This window comes from Protomyctophum bolini (assembly GCF_963924005.1).
Source record: "Protomyctophum bolini genome assembly, chromosome: 12".
NCBI classification, from domain to species: Eukaryota; Metazoa; Chordata; class Actinopteri; order Myctophiformes; family Myctophidae; genus Protomyctophum; species Protomyctophum bolini.
In genome coordinates, this window is record NC_137873.1 from 14673050 (window position 1) to 14694352 (window position 21303).

The following is a 21303-nucleotide window of genomic DNA, read 5'->3' on the forward strand; positions in this document are numbered from 1 at the left end:
TCAACATTTACGTCTGTCCGCACGTGTGTGTGTGTGTGTGTGTGTGTGTGTGGGTGTGTGTGTGTGTGTGTGTATGTGCAGTAGAGCATCTTGCCTCTGCTGTTCGTACAAACGGAGGCTGACCGCGGCGACTCAGTTTTAATCTGAATCCTGGAGTGCAGCTGGGGATGGTCCGCTGGAATGACACAGTCAACATTTACGTCTGTGCACAAGTGTGTGTGTATACAATCTGATTATAATGAGTTCTCTCTCCTCATTGGAAGAAATGTGTAATCCACCTGAAAATGTATTTAATAGTTTAATTATTTTTGTCGCATTCCCGAGACAATTATTTTATGACCATTGGAGTCTCCGGCAACAGACTCAATTGAATCTCCTACTGACCAATGACCCGGGCATTGAATTATTGGCCCAGGGATGCAACAAAAACTAAATAATCTCCATGAATTCAATGCGGTGTGCAATTCAGTGGTTCCCAAAGTGGGGTCTGGGGACCCCCAGGGGTCCCTGAGGGAGTTCCAGGGGTTTCCCAGCTAAATAATAGTTTGAGTGGATGAATGTACAAATGGACACTCTCACTCACATTTGTACTCAGAGTTAAATTAACGTTGATTTTACTATATAAATTGAGGGTCCCAGAGATAGAAATGCCATTAAATGGGGGTTCGTAGACTAATGCATTTCAAACTGAGGGACCTTGAAATGAAACAGGTTGAGAATCACTGCTAGAGCCATAAAAATCTTCTGTCATGGGGGTCCTTGGCATGACATGAAAAAGTTTGGGTAATTGATGTGTAATCGATGACAAATTAAGTAATATCTTGGGTGAACTAGGCTTGCCGATAATGTGCAGTTACAGCAGTCTCATTAAAGGCGGGCTGACAGTATTGTGTCTGTCATCATATTGTACAAATATGGTGATGTATGTGCTTTTTTGTCAATAATTGAACAATACATCTGTAAATGTGAATATTGATTTGACTGATTAACTCAATAGTATGCATTGGAGAGAAAGAATAAAACTGCTACTAAATTGCTATAACATTTCCCCCTTAAAAATGGCATTGATTAAACAGCTATTGGTGTATATTCGTTGAATGAATTATACATGTAATAATAACTTTAACGTGCTGTTGAGGGTAGGCTCGGCAACTGATCCATGAGTGATCAAATAGATCGCTCTTGGTCATTTTGCCCAATCCTATGGGAGGGGTTGGGGTTGCACATGTCTGTGATGTGCAAAAAAATAAAAAATAAAAATGCTGACACACACACAAATAATAATAATAATAATGTGTCAATACAAAAATCTTAATTTCTTTGTAGCTTTAAAAAAAAAAAGCTAGAACTGTTTTTTTTTATGTATTCAAATATAACTTCAACTATATGATGATGACTTACCCATAAACAGCCAGTCCTGGTTGCCTAGCAGCTTCCTGCAGTCAGTCAGTTTGACTGACAGCTGTCTTATTGACTGAGAGCTGTCCGTATTGGAGGGCTGCAGGAACTCCGGGTCCCAATCTGGTTCTGATTTGACCTGGACCGAGCCCTGATGGTTGAAAATAGATACCTTTATTTATTATGCCGCAGGGAGATAATAATAATAATAAACCTTTATTTATATAGCACCTTTCAAAACGAGGTTACAAAGTGCTTTACAGAAAAATAACAACAAATGCAGTGCACACCATAAACAGTTGACAATAATAAAAATAAAGAACAGGCAATGTATAGAAATGCAGTAGGTATAAGAACAATAGGGAATGTTAAAAAACGTTTAGGTGTTAAAAGCTGCTTTATAAAAATGAGTTTTTAGGAGGGATTTGAAGCGGGGGACGGATTCTGCGAGCCTTATCTCGAGGGGGAGGGCATTCCAGAGAGTTGGGGCTCTGAGTGCAAAGGCCCGGTCACAGTCACCAGTGGCCCAGCGGTGAGACCGCAGTTAACTCATTTATCGCCGAAATCGCCTTTTCAGTTTTCACACGTACAGTAATTTCTAATGGTGTCTTTTTTAACCCATTTTCACGCCTTTTTTAACCCATTTAGACCTTCGTCTCATTCTAAAGAAAATGTCTTCTAAATCCTAACAGTTTGTTTTCTGAAATAACTATGTTTCTATGTCAGTGGTTCTCAAACTATTTCATGTCAAGGACCCCCAGAATTATGTAATTGGTTATGTACACACACACACACACACACACACACACACACACACACACACACACACACGTGTATGGCCAAATCATGTGATTTATCAAACATTGTGAAAGGAGCCCCCAACACAAGCAATGTTTCCTACACAATTAACACAATATTTAAAAGTGTGATTTAAGCATATTGTTGTTGCTGCTGCTGTTCTACATACAGCCAACCAGGTGAAGAAATCACAGGATGAGGCTTTAAGCTGTCGTGGAATTCTGGATCAATCAATAATCGATATCATGTACAACATATCATGGGCAGAACTCAGTACAATAACACTCAGGTCAGTAGTACGGTAGCCTCGGAAACCCAGACGTTTTTATTTCCAGGGAGGAAAAAAAGTCTGGGTCCGAGTCCACTTCAATTCGGCTTACAGTAGCGCAAAAGTCGATCACTCTCTGCTGATTTCTGATCGTCTGCAACTTTGTTAAATTGACGCACACACGAACAGTGCACACACTCCTCTCACACCACTCTGTCGCTCTAATTAATTAGTCTCATGTCACGCAGCTGCGTCTAGATTCTCCCGGCGGATCCTGCTGGGAGCTGCCTATGTCATAGAAAGCATAGGTGGACCCCAGGCTAGTAATACGGTGGATCTGCCAAGAGCACAGGGCAGAGAATCACAGTTAGACTGTAGCTGCTTCAAGGACAAACTGAACATAAGGGGCAGCGGTGGCCAAACGGTTTGCGGAGTGGTCTTGATACCGGAAGGTTGCTAGTTCGTATCCCCGGACCGGCACGTTAAAATTACCACCGCTGAAGTGCCCTTGAGCAAGGCATTGAACCCCTACCATGAAATGTTCTATGAGCAGGGCCTGGCTGTAAACAAGTTCTTGAGCTTAGTCCAGTTACCCAGGGTAAACATAGTAAATTTGCTTTGCTAACATACCAAGATAGGCTGTAGCATAAACAATGGCTATTAGGCCTAGTGGAGATCTGGAGACTTCTAGGCTCTTACAAGCAAAAAATATCACAATGTATAAAGTATCATAGGTGATGGTCAAATATAAGAGTTAGATATAAGCATTAAACCACCATATAATTATTACATTAAGTCCAGTCCAACAAGTATTTGGACATTATAAGATACTGTGATATTAATATTTTGACCACATCACTCATGAAGCTGTAGCACTGACCTAGGATGTGATCCTTGTTAACCTTTACATTGGTTGGTTGGTTGGTTGGTTGGTTGTACATTGGTTGGTTTTTGTCCACAATTCCATGCTTTATTGACGTGGCCATAAGAGAGATCAGGCAAACTTTGAGGACCCATTTGGTTTCATTTTAAGCTCTCAAGAGTTAAAGATCTAATGAGGGTCCATTTTTAACTTAACCAATTTAGCTGGGGACCACCTGGAACCCCCTCAAGGACCAATTGAGGACCACTAGTGGTTATAACCACTATATTATATGAAACCACTGTCTGTCCGTCCCACAGATACAAACACTGTGTGTGTGTGTGTGTGTGTGTGTGTGTGTGTGTGTGTGTGTGTGCGTGCGTGCGAGTGCGCGTGTGTGTAACGTACATATTTGCATCAGAAGTATCGTAACAGTGAAACTCCCAAACAAACATACATAATGAAACATTCAAATGTTTCTTATTTACCTGCGGATGCGACGGTGTCTCCGTCATGTTGTATTTCCCCTCTGGTTCTCTGCAGTTATTAACAACTCATAATAATTTATAAATCACAGAGGATTCATCATCTTCTTCTTTAGCGCGCTAACGTTAGCGCACGTACCACACACACAGTAACCACACACAGCAGAGATGAGCTCCTCAGCCCCAACATCAGTGTTGCCAGGTTTTGCGAGAGAAACAAGCAACCGGTTCTAACCATCCGAAAAGAAGCGAGCCCTTTGTCCTTTACCTTTAAACATTGATTGATTGATTGATTGGTTTATTGATTGATTGATTGAGTTTTTTATTAGCAACTACTAATATTTACAAGCAACTTTACAGAAAAACTCCAAAGTCGCTTATACTACGCGGACATGGCAACACTGCCCACACTACCACCCTTCCCTTCCGGGTTAAGGACTGCGTGCATAGCAGTGGGCGTGGTTTTCTGGACCCAGTGAAACATCTGCCATTCATTTTTCCCATAGAGATTTACAAAAATATTTATATCAATTATTTTAAGAGTAGAATCAAGCTATCCAGGATCCTGGTGAATCATGACCATAAAACCTTTGATTCTGTGAAGAAAAAAAATAATTATTATATGATATACACACTTAATAAATACCTTTTGTAATAGCTTCATTTTTCTTTTTCGTTGTGTACCAGTGAGTAATGGTAACATTTAGTAATGTTTTCACCTTTACAAAATGATAAAGAACCGGCCTATTTGACTCTTCTTAACGAAACCCAACACCACAGCAAACCTACATTCTAGGGGAACATTCACCAAAAGTAGCTTATCTACAAACTCACAAGCTGTCATGAGGTCCTGCAGCCTATATATTTTAATTATTTTATTTGTACAGTATGGTAATCCTTTAATGGCAATGTGTAGTAGTGTAGGCCTATATGATGTTTTAATGCAGACTAATACAAATTAGGCAACATAAACACAGTAATTAAATAAGTGTGGGGGGAAAAAAGCATTGGTTTGTGATCAGATTGACTGTTTAATGAACACTAAAGACATCAGGATTAGGTTAAACCATAGAGGGTTAAACCTGGTTAGCCTGGTCCGGAACAGGCTACGTCCACATAATTAGTTTCCATAGTAACTAATGTGGCATTGCTTTCATGAAAGCAAATCAAGCCTCAACATAATTATCCAGGTTAACTGGCTAAATTAATCTGGCAAGATTAACCAGATTTCATGAAACCAGTTCATCTAATCCATGTTTAGAGAAAGCAATGAAATATATTGCCTATAAACTTGAGCATTGAGCAAAATAAATACCAATTAAAGGTTATATCTTCATATAACTGATCCTCACTAATGCTCATTGTGACTACTAATATTATGGTACTTCTTTTCTACTCAGCCGTCTACCAGTGAAATCTTAGGCAGGTTTATTTTCCCAAACTAAATTTCAATTGTGTTTTTTATGTTTTATTAGGCATATAATAATCATAGCATTGATCATTCTCTTTCCAGGAATATAAATTAGTTTGGATTTTTTTAAAGTAAAAACAAAAACAAAACATAAAGCTCACAAGGCTAAATATTACAGACGTATTTAAATTTAAATAACGCAAATTTAAATTATACCGTTTTCTTTACTTCTGGTGATGATAATGATCTCATGCATCGAGAGATCTCGGTACAAAATTGATATATTGGAAATTTTGCCTATTGGAGATTCTGACTTTTACATTTTGTTTTGATATTGTTCCACTTTTTTCTTTGGCAATGTAAATGTATGTTTTCTAATTGAATTGAATTGAATTGAATTGAATTGAATTGAATTGAGAGAGAGAGAGAGAGAGAGAGAGAGAGAGAGAGAGAGAGAGACAGTCAGACAGACAGACAGACAGACAGACAGACAGACAGGTTTCAGAGTGTCTATTGTCTAAGGTTTCCAAGACTATAATTCAACACAAGAGGACAAAAACTGAGACAGTGAACTAGACACCCCATCTTTAAACACACATGTCTGCTACACACACACACACACACACACACACACACACACACACACACACACACACACACACACACACACACACACACACACACACACACACAAACAGGAATAACCTGTCATGTGATTTATGGGAAACCAAGCTGAACTCAATATGTTCATCAGTCGGCTGTAAAATGGCGAAACAAGCTGTGCAACTGGATCATGATCAGTTCTGCTGTTCCATCTGTCTGGATCTACTGAAGGATCCAGCTGTTCCCTGTGGACACACCTACTGCAGTCGCCCAGTCGGTGTATTGAAGGATACTGGACTCAGAATGATCAAAGAGGAATATGCAGGTCTCCTCAGTGCAGACATGTTCAACCCAAGACCTGTTCTGAAGAAAAACACCATGTTGGCTGACATGATGTGGACCTGGAAATGTGGCCTGTGATTCCTGCACCGGGAGAAACCTGAAAGCTTCACAAGGAGGTTATATAAGTCCATCAATCACTGTGCTGACAGAGCAGTGAGGAACAGTGACACCGTCTTTAAGGAGATGATCTCTTCCATTGAGAGAAGACGCTCTGAGGTGAGGGTCGAGAGCTGATCAGAGACCAGCAGAAACGTGAAGTGAGTCGTGCTGAAGAACTGAGGAAGCATGTGGAGCAGGAAGTTACTGAACTGAGGAGGAGACACGCGGAGCTGGAGAAGATCTCACACACAGAGGATCACATCCATTTTCTGCACAGTTACACCTCCCTCTCAAGGATCAGTGAATCTACACACCAAGTCAGCAGCAATGTCCGTCCTGAGACACTGAAGATGTGACGTTCTTACCCTTCACCCAAGCCCCCCTGTACAAGAAACATTTCTTGGCCATCTCGCCACTTCTTTCTGCACTGTATCTTAGTGGTGTCAAATTAATACATGCAGCAATGCATCGCAATTTGGCTGTGCACAATTCTGCATCGATGTAGCAACGTGACATAATCAATAATCAAAGCCTACAGTAAATATAATTATCTAGAATATATATATCATTATAATATGATTATAATACTGTATGTAATATAATCTATTGTAAATCTATTCTAAATTTAAGAAACGCTGTCGTTCGTTTGTCAGAAAGTGTCACCTGCACAAGTTCAACCCAACTGCCCAAGATCATCTGTTAACAATTCCCTCCCAATCAGTGTGATCTATTACTGTATATCGCATTACCCACACTGTAATTCCTGTTCATATATTAGAACGGGTAAGGCACAGTATATATAATTCTAAATAAAATATGTTGTTCAGTACATCTGACTGATTTTTATAGGACTGATGAAACATTTGTTATGGTGTGCAGTAACTAAGTCATCTAAGTAAGAAAAGTGTGATCGCAAATTGCGATGCATCATAGCATCGAATCGTTACCCAATACCCGGTGAATCGCAATCAAATTGAATCGTGAACTAAGGCAGCGCTAATCCACACCTCTATAGTACATTCATGTACTGTAGGTACTGTTGGTGGAGGTGTTGGCTCCAACAGCATCAGCTTATTGGCTGAGAGCTCCTGGCGTCTATCTGTGGCAGTGACCAGCCTGGCTGCTATCTTCTCACTCAGGCTGAGTGAGCCCACCATAGAGACAGATTGGTAACGTACTGTACATACCTGTTTTGGTTGATGCCAGAGTGGTGTAGACTAGGAGAGTGGCGTCATCGAGGGGGCTCGAGTGCTGTACATGCAGCACTGGAGAGTATGTATGCGACATGACAACCGTTTCTGTTTAAAATACTTGTATTGTACAGTCAGTGACAACTAACGTCTCTGTAATGTTTATGTTGTACCATTACCATTACTAAAAAAACAATCTAAAATAAAGGGATTTAAGATCATTAAAGCTTGCTGTTGTTGCCTGAGTCCAGTGCATTCTGTCAACTTCCGATCGAGGACTTGGTAACTATTCGGCTCCCATAGCCGTGACCCTGATAACCGCAAGGAGCTACCATTGGACTGGCCCCAGGAAGTGAACGGAGATGTCATAACCGGACTTTCTGTCTCTATGTCTCCCCTCTGTGCTGTCAGGGATAAACCCAAATATAACCAATCAATACATAACAAAATGTCAACACGATAATGGGGTGGCCTCCCCGTGAAGCTTTGACATCAAGTTGATGATGTCGTTCACGGAATGTGAAAAATATTCAGACCAAAAAAAAATGAAAAAATTTCAAGATCAGTGTAGCAAGTTGCGAGATTAGACGTGGACGGACAGACGGACAATATTTCAGTTCAATATGTAACATTTCTCACTTCCTTCTGTTCCAAGAGAGACCGGAAAGAAAGACAGTGTAAGTTTGGTGTGTGCTGGAGACTTGCATGTTAGAGGTCAGTGCTTAGGACACTAGGAGGATCAGTCAAAGGAGATGAGCTGTGCCTCTGCCTGGGGGGTTTGCTGCTGCTGTGGCTGCCGGTGGCCACCAGAGGGAGCACCTACCTGCTGGTACACAAGCTGCTGCGGGAGGATAATGTTGGCATCGTTCCCTGGCCTCATGCTCTGCATGAATGGCGGGTATACCTGTATGCCATGTAAGGGGAGTGCCGCCTGGGACATGGGGGCGGGCATGCTCTGGTCCTGGGAGACCAGATAGCCCTGTGGAGGGGCGGGATGGAAGCCGGAGGAGGCAGGGTTAGCGGTTACGGGCGGCCCACTGGTGGTGTCTGCAGTGTGGTGCATGTCTGTAGCCTGGTACTGTCCGATGGGAGCGCTGGTCTGGCCAGGCTGGCTCATGTTGACACTTTGCCTTGCTCCCTCCCCAGGGACAGCTGGCACGAATAAGGTGGGGTAAGGTGGGTACGCAACCCCGCCAACCTGGACCGGGGCGTAGGGCATAGGGAAGACGGGCATCTGAGCTCTCATCTGGACGGTGTGCTTCTGCAGCTCCAGGCGGCTCTGCCTCTCGTTCTCCTGCTCCTGCAGACGCTGGATGGCCTGCTGCCGCTGCATCTCCTGGGTCTCCTGCTTCTTCTGCCTCATGATCTCCAGCTTTTGTGCCAGCTGGATCCTCCTCTGGCTCTCGGCTTCCTCGGCGGCGCGGCGCACCTTCTCCCTGTGTTCGTCCCGCAGGGCGTTGAGGGCCGCCTGCGCATCAAACACCTGGGTCAGCTTGTCCTGCAGGCCCTCGTAGTACAGCCGCTTCTCCTCCAGCTCGTTGAGCAGGTCCAGCAGCTGTGGGTGCATGTTGCTGATGGACTGGAAGAGCGACAGCACGGCACTGTCGTTGGTGACTCTGCGTCCGCGCATCTGGTTGCTCTTGATGCGGTTGAGGAAGGTGGTAACGTTGTTCTGCAGTACCTTCAGGAACTGTTGGTGGTGCTCCTCGGACGCCCTGTCGTCATTCCGCTGGTACTGCCGCTGCCCCACCATGTTGTCGTGACCGTCCACCGGCTGAAAGAACTCGGCCACTGGTGTGGAAGCAGGGGCAGAGGGGGTAGGACCCTGGCAGGCGTCTTCTTGTTTCTTCTCCCAGTAGGTCCTGTTCAGGTAGCGAGCCAGCTCTGGGTGTGCGTCCTCATCCGACGGAGCAGAGGCATTCGCAGGGGACGAGTAGAGGGTGCTGCCCACTAGGGATGTCGTGGGCTCAGCTTTAGGATAGTATGAGTATGAGTACTTGTGCCTCATCCTCTCTTTCTCCTCCGCCTCACTTTGGGACAGAGCAATGGCCAGTTGCAGCTCCTCCTCTGCCTGCAGCTGTTCATCTCTTCTCTGGGAGGAGGGCGCTGAGGGTGCCGTTTCCCCCTGAGACTGCACAGAGCTCGAATCTGGGGCTTTGGCGGCTTTCGTTTTGCCTTTTCTCTTCAGAAGCTCGTAGCAGGGATCACACACACGCACATCCTTGTCGACGGCGACCTTTGGAACGATGGATGTTTTAGAGGAACACTTGGAACAGAAGACCTGACCACAGTTACGGCAGTGGTGCTTCCTGTTTATAAGCAAAGCAAACTGGGATCTGCACCGGTGGCAGGTTTCTCCATCGGACCAACGCTGGACCTTCTCTGCCGAAAAGAACATTGCCTCGCTCTCCTTAAACTCTGGGAAGTCGTGACCATCGCTCTTCAGGTTCTGGTAGGTGTCTTGGACCACTTTGCACTTGGGCTCAGTGAGGAAGGCCTGTGCCCAGGCCTGGATGAGGTACAGGATCTTAAACATTACACTGGGGTCTGTTGTCTGCTTCTTGACTAGATCCTTCAGCTCCTCCATGGTCTGTCTACTGGCCACTTCATCGCGGACCGCCGGGCCACAGTTCTTCACCACAGACTCCAGGACCTCTAGTGCATAGAGGGCCACATGTGGGTTGTTGTCCTTCAGTTTCTTCTTGATGGCACCAATTGCATATTTGGCTTGCGGGTCCCCTTGCTGAACTAAATCGCAGATCTGCAGGATGGCCTCCCAGTCTGTCTCCAGCAGAAGGTGACTGGTGGCTTTATCAAGAAGCAGATCAAAGGTGGCTCCAGCTCTGGCCATCGTAATTGGACTCTCAAACAAATGTCTGTTTTTCTGGACAAAGTGAACATCGAGTGTTTCTCTCCCTGCAGCATCTAAAATAGACTGAGCAGCGCTGTGGTCTGACGTCATACATAATTATGACAAGCGTATATGCCTATATATGGAGATCCCTGATGTCATCAATAGAGGGTATGCACGTGTCGTCATCATACCTGTAAGTTACTGTATGCGGGAAAGCCTACTTGGCAAAAAAATACTTTCTGGCCTTGACAAACCATATATCCAAACAGAAATGAAATCTGATTGCATTAAATGTTAAACTCACTTTGCCACTCGATTTTCCACACACATTATGCACATGCATACCCTCTATAATATAGAGGGTATGCATGTGCATAATGTGTGTGGAAAACCAGTATGTGACGTCACTACTATGACATCATATAGAGTCTATATGATGTCATAGTAGTGACGTCACATACTGGTTTCCAAGTAGTGTTAATAGAGTACAGAGTGACGCCACCAGTCTATGGACTTTAATGTGTGTTTAGGGCAGTAAATGACAACGTAAGACGTCCTGTCTGATATAAATACCTAAATACCACACACACACACACACACACACACACACACACACACACACACACACACACACACACACACACACACACACACACACACACACACAAGACTGTTGTTAACTGTGGACGACACCATAAAGCATCACACTTGTTTACAATAGGGTCCACCATGTTCAATACATCATAACATTTAGAGACGTACAAATATACACTTCTATATAGCCAAAAACAGGAAATCATCATTGAGGAGGTAAAAAGGGAAAAGAAACAGTGAGGGGGAAAGGGGTGGGTGGGGGATTATTGCAAGATGCTGTACTCTGTCTTCAACCCTAAGCCATTCCAAACTGTGGCTGTCAAAGTGAGCAGGGGTGAGGTGGGTTCGGGGAGTGAGGCCAAGTAGTAGCCTGACCAGTTTGTTTTGGGTTGCCTTGTTTTATGTTTAATGGCCTTTGAGATGCATGCATATAGTCGAAGAAACCTTGTACGAGGGCTCCTGTAAAGCCCTAACCACACCAAAGGGCATGCAACTCCTTGGGTCCAAACGGTTGCAAGGAGTTGCATGGTGGTGACCCTTTGGTGTAGTTTGGGCCATTGAATTCCATGCGTTGAATCACTTGGGGCAACTTGGGATGACGTGCGTCAACGACGTGCAACAGGACCTATCACACCGCTGGGACACTTAAAACCGTCTCGACCCTTTGGTGTGGTTATAGGGTCTTCAAGGTTTTTTTGTCGACCACGGCCAGTGAGGAGATCCTGTATAGTGGGGTCCCTAGACACGCCGTCATTTACAACTCATGTAAAAGTTTAACTTTCACTTCTAAATTGAAGATAATGGCCTATAGAACATTTTTTGTTCGAGTGGCAAGTCTACAAATTAATAAATATATTTATTTTTGCCCAATTTCCAAAATGGCCAAAATTGGAATGCCTTAATTTTCTTACAATTGCTGTTTTTTCTTTGTTTTATTTTGCTATATCAATTCAATACTGTGTGAGGAATTAACTGGATTTCAAATATTACTGTTTTGAATATTCTGGGGGGAAAAAAGAAAAAAGAGGCCACCAATGTACATCAAATTACATCTAACTTCTTCTATTCTGTTGAACCTAGAATGGTGAGGTTATAGTACCTAAACCCATGTTATCATGAATGAGTAATTGTATAAAAATTTAATAAATATGATTGGAAAATCTCTTATATTTCACACAAATGAGACAATACAGTATGTGGGGAACTAAAGTTAGATATTGGGAATATAATACCAAAAACACTGTGCCTGAAAGGGACGAGTCAAAGGTCAGAAAGCCCACTTCCTGTAATGTCCTGTCAGTAGCAACTCGACCTGCACCTGAAATAGACCCTCACCCCACCTCATCCTTGAGAGCTCATCCTTGAAAATGTAGCATTAGTTACCAGAATCAAGATCCTATGTGGTCTAGAACTTGAGTTATTGGTAAAATAACAGCAGGTGGCGGCCATTATGAAAGATGTCTACCATGGTCACAGGACAAATGTAAATAGTAGGCTACCACTGTATTCCTCATCCTTGACAATGTATAGAATTATAGTTACCAGAATCAAGATCCTAGTTGGTCTAGAACCTGAATTGGTAAAATAACAGCAGGTGGCATTTTAGAAAATGGCTGCCATGGTTACCACGGGACAAATCTGTGATGGCCCCATAGTCAACAATGTTCCTTATGGCATGCTCCAACTGTGAATAGGGGTGCGTCGGAATGGGTGTGCGTCGGAATGGGGAGGAGTCGTCACACACTCAGCAGCTGAAACAGAATCACCACTGATTTAAACACCTGCAGCAGTCAACACTGATCGAATTATGACTTGATCGGTCAAACCCAGTCGGCAGGCAATTTTATATACACACACAACAAACATAAATAGCCTATATTAATTAGAAATATATAAAATAAAACGTCAATGTTGTACTTTACTTAAAACATTTTGTTTTATGTTTAACTTTTGTTAAACTTCTCCCTCTGCTCCACCTACCTTCTTGTATGAATCATTCCTCGTTGCATTTCTGCCATCTACTGGACTAATTAAGTCACAAGTCACAGTGACCACAGTGTACCTACTACCTATCGTACACAAATAATTCGGGACTTGATCGCCTGACTCTGATTCTCCCTTATGACAATTCCATTCTGATTGTGATGCATCATATTATTTAATTTTAAACCGATAAAGACAAGTTATAGCTAGGCCTATATAAAGGTTTATTCATAAACCTTTATATAGGTTGCAACCATATGGGTGCAACACTAATCATGAAAGGTTCCTGTAGAAACGTTCTGTATGTTTTTATGTCCTATTAATCCCAAATTCATACATGCAATTATACATGTTTGAGATTAATAGGACAGAAAAAACGAAATGTGACAATGACAAAGATGCTATTTATAGGATTTTAGCAGTTAATAAATATTGAAGATGGTTTATAGTTTATAATTAAGATTATTTATATATAGTATTACTAGCTTTATTTTAATAGTGCAAAATAGTTGAAGCAGAAAGCGGACTGGTTTCCTCATCATCTCTTTACTACACGAAAGAAAAAACAAAAACACAAACATTCATAAAAGAATGATTTAATAGAATTGTATACTTTCTTCCATATTTTACATAAAAGATTATTTTTACACTCTCACATCCAGGCCTCGCATACTGATCAACTACTGACAACCTTTTACCATACATAGACAGACAGACAGACAGACAATATGTGAGACAGGCACAGTGAATGAATCTTGCACATTTAAGACATTTTCTTTTACTAGAAATCAAACTAAACAATATAATTCCAAATCCTTAAAAATCTAAAAAGCATCAACAGAACAATTTCATCTCGGTAATTTTTTTTTTTCTGCGAGCAGAGATGAAGAGGACAAGAGGAGAGACTAGAGAGAACAGCTCTTTTTGTTTTTATTTTCAGACATGAAGCGATTGCTCAGCTATTGTGGCTTTGTGACATAATCGTCGCAGTCGGGTGAAAACCTTGTAGGCCTATGTCCAGAACAATTCTTTTTTTAAACATTTTCAAAACAATACATGTACAAGCTTGTACTGTAGATCTACTATTTTTACACTCTTGTGTGATGAAGCAGGGCATTCATTTACGAAAATACATAAAATGTTTAAATATGGAAATGTAAGCTATATATGAGCACTTAAATCCCATGTGGTTGAGTGGCCTCCCTCAGGGCTCTACGCTAGTGGCCTTTTTGTTTTCCCTTCCTACCATGGAGTATACAGTCAGACATGTGGCCAAAATGTCACAGTCAGTGTTGCGCTCACAGCTCACTCTGCAAAACTCCAGGTTGACATTGTTTTTTGGTGCAGGAAGAGATATTTAGTTGTTCAGTCGTTGCTGTCGGGCTTGTCTCGTGAAGCCAGACAACTATTCCTCAATCTCCAAATGTTATAGTCTGGAACTACACCTCCGAAATCGAAGCTTTTTCTTCATTTCCATTTCTGCTAAGCAGCAAGCTATACTGTATATGTTTATATGATTTGTATTTATAGGATACATTTGCACGACTCATAAGGTAAAACAGAAGTGGGGAGGAGGCTTAAACTTCCGCTTTATATTTTACTCATGATCAGAGCTTCCGTGCTCCGTGTTATGACCGAAGCATTTGAAAATTGTGAAAGGCAACAGTTTGGCCACGCGAGACTACTGTTGGGCAGAAACCTTGTAAATGAATGCCCTACTAATGCCCTACACACGAGTGTCTCATAAAAGCAGCAGAAATTAGCAATCTACAAGGTCACAAGGCTTTGCAATGTGACACGCTGTGAGCTTGTATATCGGGTACAAGTGATGTATGCGGTTAAGTGTGTTTGTGGGTTGTATAAATATTGAAGCAATGCAAAGTGTTAACAAGAGCTTGTGAATAAATAATAACTACATTGGTTCCATTGGAACACAGGTTCTTTTTTTTCTCATTTCCTGAAATTAATCGTTTTGGACATAAGGTTTCCACCCGGCAGCCACAAAGTTTTAAAAAGCTCTTTATTTTGATAGTAATCATTCCTAGAGTTCAGTAACAGGGTTCTGGCCGTCTCTCCACGTTTTTAATGAACAGAAAGTACATTTTCAAGTCGGGATAACAATTTGATCCAAAGTGGAAGGGATGGAACAAAACAAACGAGGGGACAAAATTGGTCGGGAACACTATGACATTGAAGCTCTCCTGATTGGATAAAATTGGAGTCCCACCTGAAAATGTATTTTCTGTTCATTAAAGGGCTGGAGACCCCCGTTACTGAACAAACACTGAGTCTATAGCAATGAGTACTTGTATCACAATATAGAGCTGTAACTTTAACCAAATAATATCCCTTACAGTGTAAAGGATATCCAGTGGTTTTCAACCTTTTTCTTATCACGATCCAGTATTTATTTGGCATTTGATGAGATTTAGTCTCTCGGACCCAAGACTTAGAATATTTTCTTGTCGTTGGATAAGATTCTGTCCACAATTCCATGCTGTATTGTGGTACCATAAGAGAGATAACAGGCAAACGCTGATACAAATGAGAATTCTTCTACATTCTCGAATTGTATAGACTTGCAAATTAAGTAATGCAGAGCGTAAAATGAAACCAAATGGACCCGTAAGGATCTACGTGGTCACTGGTGGTCCCCGGACCCCCGGTTGAAAGCCACTGCCTTATAATAACTTTAATGATTATGTTGAGGGTTTGAATCCCACGCCGTCAACAGTGTGCTGTTGAAAGTGTGCAGGGAAACAAGAGGGTGTATTTGGGTTTCAGCCAATGAGAAAGCAGCATAGCTACCCACTGCTCTGTGTGTGGAGTCCTTTTGACTTCCTTTAGAAAAACACCTCAGAGAAATGTGTGGCACTAAACATGCACGCGTGTGCGCGCACACACATAAACACCGCCTGTCATCGCTGTGGAAGCTACAGTTTTATGCCATGTCTTCCACACAAAACTGGACAGAAAGACGGACGGACAGACAGACATTCAGGTAGACAGATGGACAGCTCAGTGATACAGGTGGTTCACAGCCAGGAACTATAACGATAACTATAAAGACGTTTTTTTAAATGGTTATGGTGGACCCCAGTAGATGGGAGAGTATGACTATAATGAACTATTCATCGTTATAGCTATAGCTATGGTTATTCATCAACTATAACCGATGATACAGCTATAGACATCATTATAGTACAGCATTGCTGTTGGCGTGGAAACCTTGCAAGTCCTCAAAAAAGTAAATAATTATATATATATATATATATATATATATTTTTTTTTTACCAATTTAAAGTAGTCAAAATAGCCTATATATGCAAGTTCTGAGCTTGCAAAAGTAGTGCACTATTTTGCACTATATTTGTGTGACTCTCTTTTATGCTGGAGTACGTTTATTAATACGATAAAAAAACCCGGAGGTACAAGGTTTCTGCCTGACTGCAACGATAGCCAACTACACATTAATTTGGCAGGTCCTTGATATGAAAAAAATAAAGAAAGGTGAGAAACCAACTGCTTTATAGATTATGGTTAGAGCGCTTGGGTATGCATGAGCATAATCGTCAATTCATTAATGAAGGACTTCATCGCCTGTAAACTCCGAAGGCGACGAAGCTGAAGAAGACGGTGATGCCCATCAGCGAGGCGGTGGCGGGCGCGGTGAAAACATGGCGGTACTGGACATGGCAGTACCACAACACGGCCAGCATGACCACGAACACCGGCACCATCAGGCTGCCCACGTTCAGCACCTGTGTGGAAAACAAAGAGAACACAATACTTTTGTTATCACAGTTAACCCATAAAGACTGATTCTACAAAATGTCTCCAGTGTTTTCTGGAAAACAAAAAACAAAACAAGTCTTCTGAAGCGTTTTCTGGATGAAAAAAAAAGAAAAGGAAAAATAACTATGTTGCTATGTCAGTAGTTCTCAAACATTTTCATGTGAAGGACCCCCAAAATTATATGTATTTGGCCGAAAATATGTTGTTCCCAGGACCCCCCAGCAGCAAAGATTTTAGTTAAAGCTGTTCACTTTAAAATTATTTTTCTGATGGAGGGGAAAGGAACTGTTTGGCAATTGGCATCGGATGAAAAATGGGTTACAAAAACTGTGGGATAAGAAAATGCGAAACTCACTCCTCCGCTCTGAGCCATCCTAGAAGTGAACGGAGGTCGAGGCTTACCTGCTCCGAGGCCACGCCCACACCACCACCGGCTGGCCCTGCCCCTACGCCCCCCCGCGCTGCATGCTGCGAGATGTAGCAGTGCAGCACGGCATTGTGGGTAAGATTTAGGGAGGCCAGGCTCTGTCCGTCGTCCTGCAGGAGCTGACCTTGATAGATGAGACGCACACACTGTTCCTGACCTGAGAAATATGTTCTACACATACACACACAGGAAAGAGCAAAGCAGTCAAACTGTGTGAAGTAAGTACTGCAGACAGGGGTCATCAATATGTCCGTACACGCAAAGACTTGGTCTTGTCCGTGGCAAAGGTTTGATTTTCTTTTTTTATGCAACATTATAATGTTCTTATTTTGATCATAAGACCCAATTACTAAATGCCAAGTCTCCAGGTTTCCAACCTTTTCTGAATCAAGGCCCATTTGAAAATGTCAAATGCGTTATTGCGTTCACGGCCCACCCATCTGACCGCTTAATTAGACGCATTACTTACCTCTTAATGTATCCGATGGTGTCCTGCGGCGTGACCTGTGCCATCGTCTCCGTGTCGTTGAGGAACTTTAACCTCAGCACCATGTTCCGCTGCACCTCTGGGGCGGCAGCTAGGTCTGCGGCGGCGGGACTCAAACCATCTAGCGGGCTGGACGAGGATGAGGAGTCGGAGTCCCGATGACTCACGCCGTCTACTGGGCCGTCTCCCGTAAGGCTCTGCCTAAAGGGTTGTGTAACGATTCAATTGGGTTTTTGGCATTGAACATTACATTAAAAAAATCATTTATTTGGCTTTTGGATCACAGGGCAGATATGACAAAATGAAATGAGCACTTCAGCCATTTTAAATCTATCTTCATATATTTGGTCCTTACTAATGCACATTATAAGATGCCACCATTTCTGTCTTACCCACTGTGTCAGAGGTGGTCTGTGGACAGTTCAAAAACCTGCTTATCAGTGGCATCATCTGTTTTATTTTGTTTATTTTGTATTAATGCAATAGCATTCTGAACTGTCCACAGCCCACCAATGAGACACAGAATAGACAGAAATGGTGACATCATATAGTGATCATTGGTGAGGACCAATTATACAGTATGAAGACAAGGGTGAAAATGGGTGAAGCGGTCCAGAAATGACTGACATATTTGATGCTGTATAGACTTTTTTTCACCCAGTGCCAATTGGCGCTACTCTCCCTCTGCCAACCTGGGGAGATGCCCAAACTGAGCTCATGCTTCCTTCAACAATGCATGTGGAGTGAGCCGCTTCTTATCACCTGACGGGGGGTTTCCCCGGTAGGACGTAGCGCGTGGAAGGAACATGTTATTCCAACCAGTTCCTTTCCCCTCCATCCGGCTGATGAGGGGGAGGCAGTTTAGAGATCAGGATTACTGCATGTTTTTTGTGAGGGTACCTACCCTAGGGGACATGGGGAGAACATGCAAACTCCACACAGAAAGACCCTATCGCCAACCCCACCTAGGGTAAGGGCGCTGTTGACGCGGAGGCGAGAACACACCCCCACAGCATCCTCAGCAGGAATCGGACCCAGGAACTTCTAGCTGGGAGGCGAGAGTGATACCGACTGCGACCACTGTGCCCCAACACTTTATACTTTCAAAAGAAAAAATGTGAAAAGCTCACAGTGTGTCGCATTGCAAAGCACTGTGAGCTTGTAGATCTGCTATTTTCACTATTTTTATTTTTAATGTTTGAAACGATTATGGCGATTGATTAAAATCAGGCAATTATGTAATAATAGACAGTGACAGGCCTACCTGTGTGTACAGTATGTGTGTGTGTGTGTGTGTGTGTGTGTGAGTGAGAGAGAGAGAGTACCTTCGTCCCTCCCCATCAGCCTCCGCCTTTGCTTCGTCACCAAGGGGCGGAGCTAGAGAGTCTGCCAGGGTTACTGTGGGAACCGCAGCGCCATCTTGTGTTGGCGTGGGGGCGGAGCTCGCAGAGGAAGGGGCGGGCTCTGCATGCAGCTCTGTGGTGTGAGTGGACAGCCAGGCTAGCACCAGGACCAAGCCCACCAATAGGAGGCCAAACAGCAGCGTGACCTCGTCCCCCACCCCCTCTATCACCGCCATGACCTTTGACCTCTGCGGTGACCTCACCACCGCCCAACGCACGCTAAGGCACCTGGAAAGCACACACACACACACACTATGGGTCAGGACACATTTGTGGGTCGTGGACACATTTCTATGGGTCCCTTTATTGTTTCATACATTGTTTCATACATTTCAAAACATTTTCAAAAAACATTCCCAAAAAGCTGTGTGTTTCAAGAATTAAAAACAAATCTAATTATTAATATTTTTTCCAGTAATTTCACAAAGAAATAATAGATCTGCTATTTTCACTAGTTTGGGTGCCGGGCAAACGTCTCATTTATCTTTTGAATTTAGTTTCAGGTGTCTAAATCTGAGCAAGAATCGTGCAGCACTATATTGGCTGTACAATTCGTTTTAGTATAGGCCAACTCTTATGTTTCTGCTACAAGAAAGAGACTAAGTCAAGCACTTTGATGTTGTCTGTTTAAAACCACAGTAGTTACAGGTGCCACATTTTGAATGTAGACCAAAGACAATAAATATTTTCATGGAAAAAATAGTTTGAGAATTGTGATCTCAATGTGTGATCTTTGTGGAGGAAAACCGAGATTTACATTTGAGCAAGAATCGTGTAGCACTACTCTAGTCAACACTATATATCAGTGGTTGTTCTCAACAGTTTTTTGGGGGATCCCCAGATAAATAAATAAATAAATACCATTACTGCATCAAAAGTAATCAACAAACTATACTATTAAAATGGGTCAAACATTGGGCAAATGGTCAGAAATAGGTAATCTCACACACTCACATGTAGATAAGCTATTGTCACAATATGTATCTGTGGCACTACCACCACAGAGTCAAACTAATTAATGCAGTTCAACTTCATATGATTGTTATTATTTATATTTTATTTTATGATTCCCCCAAAAATGAGGAACAAATATCAGTTCAATAAGGGACACGTCTGTTAGTTACCAAATAAAGGGATGATTCTGTATTTCAAGGGATGGTTGGCAACCCAAGTTGTAAAGCAGTGGTTTAGCTGTGGTGTCCAGGCCAGGGACTCTATTTTATTTTTATTTTATGATTGAATACTGAATTTGAACAGTTTGCAAATAGTACTGTGGTACGAGTATTCAGTGATTCTAAAAGCAAACACAAAAAGCCCTAAAGGGGCTTGTTTCCATTGTGGTTCTGACTCCTGTGTCTTCAGGCCAGGGGGTCCTATGGACAGGTCTGTACAGTAGCCTACTGTAGCTATGAAAGTGTACAAAATATGGATCCATTTGTACACTTTCAGAGCTATATAGCCCTATGGGGTGGTCCTTTTCAAATTAAAAAAAGATTGAGAACCACAGCTGTTAATACCAGCAATATGTTACTATGCTGGTGTTAACATGTATAAAGTGTGCTGTTTATTGTTATTTGTAGATATTTATAGATGCAAGTAGAAACCATGCCAGTCAAACTGAAATGTACCATGTCGTTATGGTCAACACGCGTTTATAAATATGACTGTATATGTGTGTACATGTAATATAGCATATACTGTACATTTGCCTTGTTTACATGGACGTCAATCTAACGTTTAGTTCCACGGAATGTATGAATAATTAACACTGATAATGACACTCAATGAAAACACAACTAACGCTCGTTAGAGTTAATTATGATAATAATGAATGACTTACTGTTCAAATGTAAAACATTCAAGCTCATAATAGTTGTGGTTAGCATTAGCCACTCGCTCCTCAGCTGCTACTTTGTACTTCCTGGTTGCCGGTTGGACCGGATGTGACGTTAAAAATGTTTGAGAAATGTAGTTCCCTTCACGTGTAGTTCCCTTTAAATGTAGTTCTAACTGTTCTTTTTTGAATTTTTAAATGTGTATGAACAGTGACAGTGACTGTGTGACACAAGACTGTGCGACATTATAGGCCCATATAATTATTATTGATAATACTACAAGTACATTTACTAATATAACCAATAAGACGCCGGGCCGGGTGAGAAGCAACCTCACCCTAAAGGGCGAGAAGCAATTAAAGGGTGAAAAGCGTGCACGCATCCGCCTAGGTGACACAGCACTCCTGGTGAGCGCTGGCACTTTGGCATGGGGGGGCAGATCAACATAGGCCTATGGAATGAATTCTAT

At 42.4% G+C, this 21303-nt stretch overlaps 2 protein-coding genes and 1 long non-coding RNA gene across 3 annotated transcripts; all 3 read right to left on the bottom strand.

The window, feature by feature from the left end:
* Nucleotides 1-45: 45 nt before the first annotated feature.
* Nucleotides 46-3959, bottom strand: LOC308325833. The gene is made up of 3 exons (XR_013965071.1): nt 3815-3959; nt 1402-1549; nt 46-175 (listed from the first exon to the last, which is right to left on the bottom strand). It is a non-coding gene; the product is annotated as an uncharacterized lncRNA (long non-coding RNA).
* Nucleotides 3960-8195: 4236 nt separating this feature from the next.
* Nucleotides 8196-10307, bottom strand: LOC308326088 (hepatocyte growth factor-regulated tyrosine kinase substrate-like; the record flags this gene model as incomplete). The annotated part of the gene is made up of 1 exon (XM_080778898.1): nt 8196-10307. The coding sequence occupies one exon, from the start codon at nt 10305-10307 to the stop codon at nt 8196-8198; it is 2112 nt and encodes a 703-aa protein (XP_080635024.1).
* Nucleotides 10308-13467: 3160 nt separating this feature from the next.
* Nucleotides 13468-20925, bottom strand: tmub1 (transmembrane and ubiquitin-like domain containing 1). The gene is made up of 5 exons (XM_080778537.1): nt 20840-20925; nt 18922-19227; nt 17579-17797; nt 17085-17280; nt 13468-16648 (listed from the first exon to the last, which is right to left on the bottom strand). The coding sequence occupies exons 2-5, from the start codon at nt 19173-19175 to the stop codon at nt 16481-16483; spliced, it is 837 nt and encodes a 278-aa protein (XP_080634663.1). The 5' UTR covers nt 19176-19227; nt 20840-20925; the 3' UTR covers nt 13468-16480.
* Between the last annotated feature and the right edge of the window lie 378 nt (nt 20926-21303).